Here is a 12,559-nt window from a genome sequence, read left to right as displayed (position 1 = left end):
CTCCGTGGGTTGAAGTGTCCACTAACACAGACGTACGATAGCGCCACCTATCGGAACCATGCCAAAAATCGCCGTGTCAACCTCATGTGTTTGATCTCCCTACCTTACTCCTTTATGTTACATTTGCATGTGTTTACTTTCGGCTGCTACACTCTTAAAAATGCATGTGTAGGGTGTACTTGACTTGCTATAACTACCATAGCTGCCTCTGAACTAAAATTTTGAAAATGAAAAAATTTATCTTGTCAAGTAGTTTAATCAGCCCCTCTAGACATACTTTCGATCCTACAAGTGGTATCAGCACTACTAGGAAAAGGGCTATAGATGATATAGACACTAATGGAACACCACACAAGTAGTGTGCCACTACTATATAGAAGTGGCGCACCATGTGCAGGTGTGCCACTAGTGTGCGCCACTACACTCGGTGCGCCACTACTATATTTTTTTTTGCAAAAGTACTAATGGCGCACCACTCACCCAATGCGCCATTACTATGATTTTTTTTACAAAACTACTAATGGCGCACCAACTGGGAATGCGCCATTGCTATAAAAAATAAAGATTACTAATGGCGCACCCCTGGGATGCGCCATTGCTATCACCCCCGCTAAAATCCCCGTGTCAGTCCCCGCGCAGCCCCTGTGCCCGTGTGGAGCTCGCTCTCCCCCGTATCCCTCCCCTTCTCCTGCTCTCCCTCCTAGCAGCGGCCGCCTCGTCGGCGACGAGCCTCGTCGGACGCGCTCCTCGACGACGTCGGGTACCTCCCCGCGCGGCCCATGGGTTAGTCTCCTTCCCTTCTCCTCCCCCATCCCTCCCTCTCCCGCTCATCCCCATGGCCCAAGGGGGGCTGGCGACCTAGGGTTAGGTGCAGTGCTCCCTGTCGTGCCGATGCCGTTCCCGCGTGCTCGTGTGCTGCCGCCGCCTCACCGTCACGCGCCCGCTGCTTCTCGAAGCCAGTCTCAAACCTGACCTAGGGTTAGGTGCAGAGCTCCCCACCGCCACGCTGCGCGACCTCTACGACACCTCCAACTACGACATGCTGCATCTCAACAACGGCCTCGCCCTCGCGCCCCAGATGGGGTAAATTCGGCCCCTCCCCGCCGCTCCCCAGCTTTCTCTGTTCAGCGAAAGTCAATCCACATATTTAGATCTCATTCTTCAGACTTGTGGTTTTGTTAATGAAACAGAGGGGAGAGCTTGAGCCCTCTTTTGCTCAAGAAGATAACAATATTTAGAACACATGCAATTAGGGTTCATATTTTGGTGTTGGTTGTCATGTGGCAGAAGTACTTTGGATTACATTTTTGATGATATACTTTGGCACTGGAGATGCATAAATAACATTATTCAGTTTACTTGTGAACGGAAACCAGTGCAAGACTAACAGGACGAGCTAGAGATGCATAAATAACAATATTCAGCTTACTTGTGAACGGCAGCCGGTACTTTGGCACTGGAGATGCATAAATAACTTCTTCTCCACCTTAACGCTCAGAGGGAACTAGATGATCGATACCATGTCTTATTATTCAGGACGAAACAAAAGGAGACAGTTTTATGCATAATGATGATTACCTAACTAAAAACTGTAGCCAGTGCAAGACTAACAGGACAGAGTAGTGCAGGTGAACGGCCTGGTAAATCCATTACGACACCTGGATAACCAAAGACGTGAAGAAAGACATAACACAAAAATACTGGTACCAGAAAAGAAAGGGACATAAATTGCAGTATACATGTATGGAGTAATTCTCTCGCATGGTCTGCCTGTGGAAGTAGGAAAATTGGTCACCAATTCCTGCCGCCGCTTTGGCTCGCCCTTTGGTTTCTCTGTTCTGTCTGTTGGGGTGGAGGGGTTCGCCCTCCGAAATTTCAGAGATTATCACAAGCCTGTCCGTCCATACATCATGGCCTGGCCTCTTTCTTTGGTACAGAACGATAAGGTAAGCCCATGCGTATACAATTTCTTTGCATACTATGTAGTTGTTTTTACGGAGCTGTTGCAACAGTTGCAGTTGAAGGGTCTCCAAGTAAGTAATCACCTACCATATGTTCACTTTTCTTTCATAAGTCAGCTCGGCATATGTGATGTGCACAATCTTTCACGTACAAATGGTCTGTGATGCACTAATTACTATGACCAGCAACATGATCATGCTATCAAATGTCTTGTGCATTTCCACTCACATTTTTAGTCTTTGATTACAATATATGATTATACTAGAAATGTCAGAAGGTTGTGAGCTGCAACTCTTATTTTAGTTACTCCAATAACGTATTGGATTCTAATTTGTGAATCTTCTTGACATATGGCCAGATGTTACAGATTCTGTGTACGGGAGTGTTATTCATATTTTTAACATTCTCCAAAGTTGTCTTACTTTCACGCCTTGTTGTCCCGTCAATATTGTTATTATGTACACCAAGTAGGGAGACCTTAGAATGACAAATAGTTTGGGTAATTCTTGATACTGTTTATTCTGACAAGGACACAATTCTATTTACATATCACTGCTCTGGAGACTCTAACTATCACACTCACTGTAAGAATGTAATCAAGTGAGAACAGATTGATGCAATACACCAGGTCTACAATAACTTGAACTAAAAGCACTTCTCCCGTGACAGAACTTGTAAAGCTGTAGCCTTATTCTACTAGGATCAAGGGGAAACTATGGATTATGGTTGCACAACTGAAAACAGAACGCAGACTTTAGTTTGTGCAGTTGCGGTGATCATATCCATGATTCAATGGTATAAAGATACTTGTAGCTATAGTTGTTTATTCCACTCAAATGTGCGAGGATATCGGACGTGTCAAGCATGTCTTCTCCATGTGCACCCGCCTAAAAAAATACAAGCATGAATATTAGTTTAGAAAATTATTACATGATTATATTCTTTTTTATTACTGACCTTGATGGAGCAATGTAAAATATGACTTGATGAGTACATGACCATATTTATTAATAAACTGGGATGTTTCTGGTAAGACAAGATAGTGTAATATACTAGAAGACTTACAATCTGTCCATACTCATCATAATTTTGGGAGCTTGATCTTGTTGCTTCACAAAGTTCCTCATTCTTTGCAAACCTTCCACGGACACGGGGCCTGCTGTCTGCTAAAGTTTTTCTGCAAGCATAATGCATTTTGTCGCGTGTCATCAGAATTGAATTGGTAAGATGCCTATGCAAGCAGTACTTTGTGCAGGATGCTCCATATTACCTTTATTTTTTTGCTGAAATTCCTCTTGTTCCTTTTCTTTATGTACCTGTGGATCTTTTCCTTCCTCTGTTCAGCTGAAAGACGCACAACTTTGAAGGTGGAATCATCTAAACCTGAGACCTCTGTTGGAGGTAATGTTGGCGGGCTTCCGTTGCATCCATTTACCAGGTCTTGATTGTTACCCCCGTTCTGTTTAGAGGTCAAAGAGATTTCAAATAAGTATCATTTGTAAGCTAATTTTATAGTTAAGCATGTTTCTTTTACCAGTGCTGCATGGAAGTTTGGCATCGAGATAGGCGCAGTGCTGCTCATTTGCATTGCCAGCAAGGGTTCATCTATGCTCTGGGGAAGCCGTGGTTGGCCGAATTGCTCTATGCTGACCTCTCCATTAGCAGCTTGATAGTATCCTAGTGTTGCAAGTGTCTCATTGATTGGGGGAATGAGCTTGGTATCAGGACATACGTTTTGCTCTTCCTCAAGTAGGGCTGAGAGTGTAGAGTCAAAGCAGGGTAACAGGGAGAAGGCCATTTCTGGGATGTCATATATGGATGCTATGGAATTTTGGATGTATGGATGCTATGGAACTATATGTATATATGGATGCTATGGAATTTTGGATGTATGTATGCTATGGAATTTTGATATATGGATCTTGAAATTTGTTATGCAAATTTGCATATATGTTATGTGTTGTGGATCAGTAAAACTATTAGGCACATATTATGTATTATATATATGTTATGTGTTGTTTAATTTGTGGTTTTGAAACAGAACATATATATGCCAGAAAGCAGATACTAATGGAGCACCATGGGCTATACTAATGGCGCACTGCCTGGTGCGCCATTAGTATATATGCCTTGGGAGGCATAATAAAAGAGCACCATGGGCTTACTAATGGCGCACTGCCTGGTGCGCCATTAGTATACCAGATACTAATGGCGCATCATGAGTGGTGCGCCATTAGTATACCAGATACTAATGGCGCACCATGAGCTATACTAATGGCGCACTGCCTGGTGCGCCATTAGTATCCCAGATACTAATGGCGCACCTGTGGTGCGTCATTAGTAAAAAATTCTAATGGCGTGATGCTAGTGGCGCACCTGTAGTGCGCCATTAGTAGCCAAAACAGGTGTGCCACTAGCAGGCCTTTTCCTAGTAGTGCAGAGCTTTGATCTCCATTTCATTGGTTTAACAACCTAGGAGATTATGACATTTAGTGAGGGAAAATTATCATCGTAGAGGTCCTTACTTCAATGGCACTAGTTTTGCTAGTTGGAAGCATAATATGAAAATGCATATACTTGCCTTTAATCCTCATGTTTGGGCTGTTATTCGTGTTGGTGTGCAAGGTGATTTCTTCGGAGAAGGGCGTGAACCGGATCATGATACGACAACTGATGAACTAAAGATGTTGCAACTTAATGCTCAGCCTGCAACATCATCTTCAACTGTCTCCAACTTGAATGCAAAAGAAATTTGGGATACTTTGATCGATATGCACGAAGGTGTTGATTCTGTCGGAGAATCTAATTTGGATGTTCTTCATAGTCAGCTTGACAATTTCAAGATGAAGGATGGTAAAGGTGTCGCTCAAATGTACTCTAGGCTAGCACTCATCACCAATGAGATTGTCGGTCTAGGAAGCGGAGAGATGTCCGACAAATTCATCATCAAGAAGATACTTAGAGCTCTTGATGGAAAGTATGACATAGTGTGCACGTTGATTCAAATGAAGTCATTGGTAGGATTGTCACTCATGAGATGTCACTCAAGGACAAAGATGAGCTGCACAACAAGTCAAGCGGTGGTTACAAAGCTTCATGTGATGCTCCCGCTACTTGAAAGGACAATCTTGTCACTGATGAAGAGATAAGCCTCACGGTCCGAAAATTCAACAAGTTCTACAGGAGTAGAGGCAAAGAGAAGAGCTCAAGCTCAAGACATGATGAGAAACGTTCGTCTAGTCATGACCGAAACTGCTACAATTGTGGGAAGCCTGTAAGATACTCCAATGAGTGCTCGGCTCCCTACAAACAAAGAGAAGAGTCACCTCGAAGACGAAGCTCAAGAGATAAGTCACCTCACACAGAGAGAAGGAGCAGAGAAGATCGTCATGAACGAAGATACTCACGGAGAGGCAAGGAATCAGAAAAGAAGGACATATACACCAAGAGCAGCTCAAGAAGAAGACATCAAGCTCATGTTGGTGAATGGATCTCCGGCTCCGAGTCTGATCACCACTCCGAGAGAAGATATCACTCCAACTCCAACTATAGTCAAGATGAAGGTGTTGCCGACATTGCACTCGTTTCCTCCCACTCCTATGACTTATTTGATTCAATAAATGAGGGAGTCGAAAACTTCTTCATGGCTATAGGCCCCAAGGTATCACATCTCGAGTATCTTGATTTCAATAGTGATGAGGATCACTTGTTAGGAGAAGATGACTTGTTCTTTGATAAAACTAGTGATTGCACTCAAAATTAACTTGCTAATTATCATGCTAGTCAAGAGAAATCGAACGATGATGATAAGAAAGATATTGAACGAATAACTCAAGAATTAGACACTCTTAAGTTAGCTCATGAAACTACTCGAGAAGATCATAGAGAGCTTGCAAGAACTCATGAGAAGCTACGCTTCGAGAAGCTCAATTTGGAGCAAGAGCATGAGTTCCTAAAAGCAATCAATGATGATCTTCGAAACAAGAGTTCTTCTTATCTAGCCAAACGATTACTCTTGTCAACTTTTGTTCCACAAGTTAAACCCAAGAACACTAGTAACAAAGGCAACTAAGTTTTTTCATCTAGTAACAACAATGCTAAAGCTAAACCTAATATTGTTGCTACTAACTCTCTTGATTCCACTAATGATCCTCTTAGCCAAGTTAAACTTAAGCAAGAAAATGATTTATTGAAAGGGATTATAGAGAGGTGGCTTCAAGAGTCTTGCCGGAAGTAAACAATTTAAGTAAATTGTATGCAAGCAAGGAGGATATCAGAAGAAACAAGGTGTTGGCTACTTCAACGTCAACGTAGATGATAGGGAAGAAGGTTCATATCCCATTCCTTAGTTTGTTCCTCATGAGGAGAAGTATGATCCTACTCCTCCCAAGGGAACAAGTTCACAAGATGACCTTCCACCACAAGACCACAAGGGCAAGGGAAAGCTTCAAAAAGACATTGACCTATATGAAGAAGAACCCCACGTCAAGGTCAAGTGGATTCCCAAAGACACTTCTAGCACTACCACATCTAGTGCTACCACAACTCCAAGGATCCCCATCAATTTGATGTGGATTCCCAAGAGGAAAACTAGAGAGTTCTTGAGGGGTGACTCTACCAATGAAATTCACTCTTATTCATTTTGGCATGAACTATATGCAATAAAACTCAACCATATGCATTATTTCAAGGAGTCACACATTCCCTAAAAGGTAAGCAAAGGACAAGGTAATTAATGCATCTTTGGACATCATTCCATTTGTCTTTCACTCCATGTCCATAGATATTCCTGCATACGATCCTATTGCTTTGGGACTAATCCATGTAGGTGAGAAGAGTAAGAAACAACAAGGATTGCTCCCAACTCAAGATGATCTTCATCAACAATGAGCATCCACAACTACTACACCTACTTGAAGTCTTCTACGACAAAACTCAAGGTTAGTTTGTCCCTCTTAATGGGGGATGTCATATCAAGGAGGAGCTTTACGCTAAATCTTGAGTACAAGCATCTCCTAAGTATATGAACACACTAATGCTTATGTAAAAGTGGTAACCCCACTTGTGCTTAATGATGAGTATTACCTATGATCAAGTATTCTTACGTGGCTCCTAAGTCAATATACTCATATATATATGACTTTGTCATCGCCCATCTGCTTGATAGCTGCTAGGATGTTTTTGCATGTTCACCATATTTTCTCTAGCATTATTTTTGTGTGAGCATGTTGGCCTGCATGTGTTTGCCCATTCGAGGACATCCAATTGTTGTTATTTGGCTTTTGATTTATCTTTTGCCAATTGGATGCACAAGAATGCCTAGGACCCTTCTCTAGCTATCTATGCTATCTCATCTCAACTTCTATTCATGCTTCATCACAAAACTTGAACAAGCACCTATCGATCCATCTGTGTGTAGGTGCACCTGGAGTTTCGTATCGTCAATGGCTGACTTCCAAAAGCTCTATGAGAACGAACTCGGTGAAACCAACTTCACAAACACGGTTCCACTAATTCCCAGAGTTGATCTAGGATTTCATCTCGGTACCATCGAAATCACAAACTCGGTTACACCGAGTTTCCTTGTCAACTAAGAGTGGAGGAACTCGGTGACACCGATTTTGTTATATCGGTGACACCAACAGTAGAAGGGTAGAAATTCTAGTGGACCGAATCTTTGATTTCCAATAGTCAAAGTCGTTCTGTCCGAAAACCCTACGGTGCCTCTCGGACCCCTGGTCGTTGCCTTTACTCCCCGTGCGCCTCCACCCCTGGGATTCACCGCTGTCGATGGATTCTTCACCGCCGTCGCCGCCGTAGCTGGACCACCGCCGAATTAGGGTATGGTTCGGATCCTCCTTTGCATTCCTCCATCTAATTCCGACGCATTGGAAAGATTTATCTATGTTCCACCATCTGCAAACCTCCCCATCCACCAGAAAATCACGTAGATTAGAGGACGAGGAAGTTTTTAGGGTTAGCTGTCCGCAGACCCCATCTCGGTGACTTGGAGTTGCAAAACTCGATGCTACCGATTTTGGACCTAGGGTTTCTGAGAATGATCTCGGTGAAACCGAGTTGTCATTTTTTGTGCCACCGAAAATGATGACCAAGTTTCTGTTAAGGAGATCATATGTCTCGGAGACTCCGAAAGTTCAAACTCGGTGCCACCAAAATGTGTTATGGAGAAAGTTAAAACTAAGGATTTCTTTGTTCAAATTTTTGAAAACATCTGAATTTTGTGATGCTCAATCCTTTATCTTTCCTATATCTTCACAGTATTTGTTGCTTGCTGCTGATATTATGCTTGCTTGTCAAAGATGTGTGGTTCAGATGAAAGTTAGAATGATTTCAGAGAACAGAGTGTTGAGATAGACTCACGATCTAGTCTAGAAAAGTTTGCCTCTGACCCAAGTTCTCCCACCTCCCATGACTTGCCCAAGGCAGCCACCAGGGAGAGGAAGATACATAATTCTGATGAAGAGGACTCAGATTTTATGCCTGAAGAATCTTCAGCTCCTCCTAAGGCTCCTCCAAGGAAAGTTGTCAGGAAGATATGCTAGTGCTGCCAATTTGAGAGCGCCTGACTTTGTGAATAAAAACACAACACCTTCCACAAATGATGCCCCTGAGAAGGCAGGTACTAAGAGAGCAAGGAAGAGAGTAGTTTGTGTTGTTGGAAGACCTACCTCCATGTTTGAGGACCCTGAAGAAGCTGCTACTTAATATGGTGAGATTCCAGCTCCTCCCAAGAAGAAGCTTCTGACTCATGCTATGAAGTCTGCTCCAAAGCCTCCTAAGGACAAGAAGTTTGTAGCTCACCGGAAGACTACAAAGGACATCCCAGCAGCTGCTAACAAGAAAGGCCCTTCTTCCGGTGCCCCTGCTGCAGAGGAAGAGGATGATGAGGATGCAACCATTCTTATGAAGCTCAGATCACATCTGCCAATTCATAATGATGCTCATCCTATAGCTGAAGACATGAAGAAGAGAAAGGATGCATGTCTAAGGAAGTGGAGAGTTGTTGACCCATATGCTGTCAGAAGAAGAACTGCTATTGATCCAAGGTTTCATACCAAGGAACAACAAGATTTCTATGAGACTCTCTTGTATGAAAAGAGTCCAGCTATCAGTGAAATGAGGTATGTTGACTGGGCATATATCAAGGAGAATGAGAATTTCTTTCCCCATGTGCAAGAAAATTTCAGGCTAGTGGACATTCAGAATTTTGTTGGAAAAGAGATGACCCCATGGAATGATGAGCTGATCATGTAATTTTATGCAACTTTTCATTTCTCTGTAGATGGTTATTTGGTCTGTGTGACTGATGGTCACAAGTACGAAGCTACAATTGATGATGGGCCACTATCATTGGTGCCCCTAAGTAAAAAGAGAGTGATGTTGATGTGTATTGTGAAGCAAAGAAGAGTCACAACTCCATGGCCAATATGTACAAACAAATTCCTCATGATTATTTGGCTAGTAACAAGATGGGCTCAGTTTATTTCTTGCAAGCACGAATACCCACAATAAACACTATTGTGAGATACACCTTGATGCCTAAATAAGGTGATGAGAAGATGATCAGAGGACACTCCATCAACTTGTTGCACCACTTGGACACTCACACCAGATTCAGAGTGATGGATTTGATAGTAGAGACTATTTGAAGGACTGCCGCTGATCAAAAGAGATCATGTGGATATGCCCCCCACATTCAGATGTTTATCAATGCCAAGCTAGGCAAGCATGTATATCTACTTGATCATCCCCATCTACCTCTTCAACCAGTGTTTGAAGATATGGAAGTGGTGATGGATGACAACGATCACAATTTTGCTGCAGCTAGGATGGCACCAGAGGCAGCAAAAGCTGAGGCTGCTAGAAACAGGCCACCACCAGTTCCGCAGCTCAGGACTCAAGCTGAGGAAATGGTATTTCTAGTTAGCTCTGTCGAAGGCATGGAGAAGAACATTCAGGAGATTCTGCAAAATGAGAAGAGCCTTGAGGAAGTTGTGGAGACAAAATTTCATGACATGGATGTGAAGATCACGAAACAGAACACTATAGTGAAACAACTTCAACATGAAGTTGACTCTATGAAGATTCCTCTCTCAAATGATGATGTCAGTGATGACAACAATGATGATGATGATGAAGAGTCACCTCCTCGCACTACCACTCAGTTCAGTACCAAGCCCACATATGTTGTTGTACCTACTCCGGAGACACGACAGACTTCATTTGCTCAAGCATCTGCACGTTCAGCTCCACCTCCAAGATCAACTCATACACCTCCAGTATCCACTCCTCCATCTCCAGGACAATATGCACAAGACTTCACGAACGCTCTTGTTTCAACCCCATCATCATCTGCCCAAAGAGACACGTAGTTCTATACCTTTTGAACTTTTTGGTAACTTATGGCCAAAGGGGGAGAAATGTATACATCATAGACATCGTGCGAGAGAGAGATTTTGATTTATTTTCTCTCGTTTGGTTTTAAAACTTTGATCTTTTGCATGACTTTATCTTGTGTGTGATCATACGTTTATCTTGTGTGATGCTACATTACTATCTTTTATCTCTCCTTGTGATGATCATTCACTTATCTTGTTGGTGTCATGTGCTTACTATTCATTCTTATCTTGTTTACGCACCACCTAGATGTATGTGACATGGAAGAGTGACCCATGATCCTAATTGATTGTGCATTTGCATTCGAAAACAAATTTTAAATAATGCACAAATTTAGGGGGAGCTCTTGCTTTTCACATACTTCTCAAACCGTCAATGCTAATCATTGATTTTATCTTTTGTTGAAGCTTTGATCTATATGTTGTGAGCCATTACCAAAAAGAGGGAGACTGAAAGCACAATTGCTCCCTAGGGTGGTTTTGATAATTGATCACAACATATGCATCATTGGACTAATATGTTTTCCAAGTATATTTCAGAAAAGTTCAAAAAGATGCTATGGCTAAAGGTTTATGTGGAGATGCCCCTTGATGCAAGAAACGAATAATATTGGCTCAAGCTTCAAGCTAGAAGACTCTTCATTTTCTATTTTGTGAGAAATCACATTTGAGTCCATAGGAAAGCCAATACTATTAAAAGGGGGTGAGGTAGTAAAATGAAGTGATTTCTCAGAGTGCTCTAGTTTAGCCACCAAAATACTCACTCATTTTTCCCACAAAACCATTCTGTGAAATTACACATACACAAATTCGGTGTCACCAACTTTCATATTTTGGACCCACCCAGTTTGATCCTAGACAGAAACCCTAGTCACTGCCACCAAATCGGTGCAACCGAATCCATATCGATGCTACCGAGTTGAGTGTGACGAACATTCTGTTTCCAAGATACACAAAATCAGAATTTCTGAGTTTGAGTATCGATGCCACTGAGTTTGGCCATCTGACCGTTAGCTACCTTTTCGGTGCCACCGAGTTTCATATATCGGTCTCACCGAGATTCAAAATTTCACACCTTTGTGCTAATCGATACCACAGAGTTTTCAACTTTGATGTCACCAACTTTGCCACTTTCTGTGTAACGGTTGGATTTTGAATGCTTCCTATATATACCCCTCCACCCACCTCTCATTCATGTGAGAAGCTATCAGAGCACACACTTCATTGCGAGATCCATTTTCTGAGAGAGAACCACCTCCTCATGTGTTGAGACCAAGATATTCCACTCAATTCATTTGAATCTTGATCTCTAGCCTTCCCAAGCTACTTTCCACCAAATCAATCTCTCTTACCCATGCATATTAAGTGAGAGGGTGATTTTGTGTTGAGGAGACTATCTTTAGAAGCACAAGAGCAAGGATTTCATTGGTCTACCCCATCCATTACCTTTTGGAGTGTGGTGCCTCCTAGATTGGTTAGGTGTCTCTTGGGAGCCTCCTACTTCGTGTTGTGGAGTTGAACCAAGATATTTGTAATGGCAAGGAAATCGCCTACTTCGTGAAGATCTATCGTGAGTAAGGCTAGTCCTCAGTGGACGGAAGCCGTGGTGGAATAGATAAGGCCGCTTCTTTGTGGACCCTCCGTGGGTGGAGCCCTCCGTGGACTCTCACAGTCGTTAGCCTCCGTGGATTGAAGTCTCCACTAACATCGACGTGTGATAGCGCCACCTATCGGAACCATGCCAAAAATCGTCGTGTGAACCTCATGCGTTTGATCTCCCTACCTTACTCCTTTAGGTTGCACTTGCATGTCTTAATTTTGGCTGCTACACTCTTAGAAATGCATGTGTAGGGTGTACTTGACCTGTTATAACTGCCATAACTGCCTCTCAAATAAAATTGGGAAAAGGCAAAAAAATTATCTTTTCAAGTAGTCTAATCAACCACTCTAGACATACTTTCGATCCTACACACACTTATCCAAGAACACCATAAACACCATGTTCATCATATTCATGTAGTATGCACGGGTATTAGTCAATCCAAAGGACATAACAGTATACTCATACAACCCATGCCTCATAGTGGTAGTAGTGTGTGGAATATCTTGCTCATGAATCTTTAAGTGACAATAAACAAAACAAAGAAAAATCTTAGAAATCATAGTAGCTCCCACCAACT

At 42.4% G+C, this 12,559-nt stretch overlaps 1 protein-coding gene across 1 annotated transcript; it reads right to left on the bottom strand.

Annotated features, from left to right (window-relative positions):
• Positions 1-2,738: 2,738 nt before the first annotated feature.
• On the bottom strand, positions 2,739-3,760 carry LOC123441728 (putative zinc finger protein CONSTANS-LIKE 11). Its single transcript, XM_045118002.1, has 4 exons — positions 3,497-3,760; positions 3,233-3,451; positions 3,028-3,150; positions 2,739-2,849 (listed from the first exon to the last, which is right to left on the bottom strand). The coding sequence occupies exons 1-4, from the start codon at positions 3,758-3,760 to the stop codon at positions 2,739-2,741; spliced, it is 717 nt and encodes a 238-aa protein (XP_044973937.1).
• Between the last annotated feature and the right edge of the window lie 8,799 nt (positions 3,761-12,559).

Source organism: Hordeum vulgare, chromosome 3H (assembly GCF_904849725.1).
Source record: "Hordeum vulgare subsp. vulgare chromosome 3H, MorexV3_pseudomolecules_assembly, whole genome shotgun sequence".
NCBI lineage: Eukaryota > Viridiplantae > Streptophyta > Magnoliopsida > Poales > Poaceae > Hordeum > Hordeum vulgare.
The sequence above is the reverse complement of the archived record's forward strand: the minus strand, read 5'-3'. Positions and strand labels throughout refer to the sequence as shown.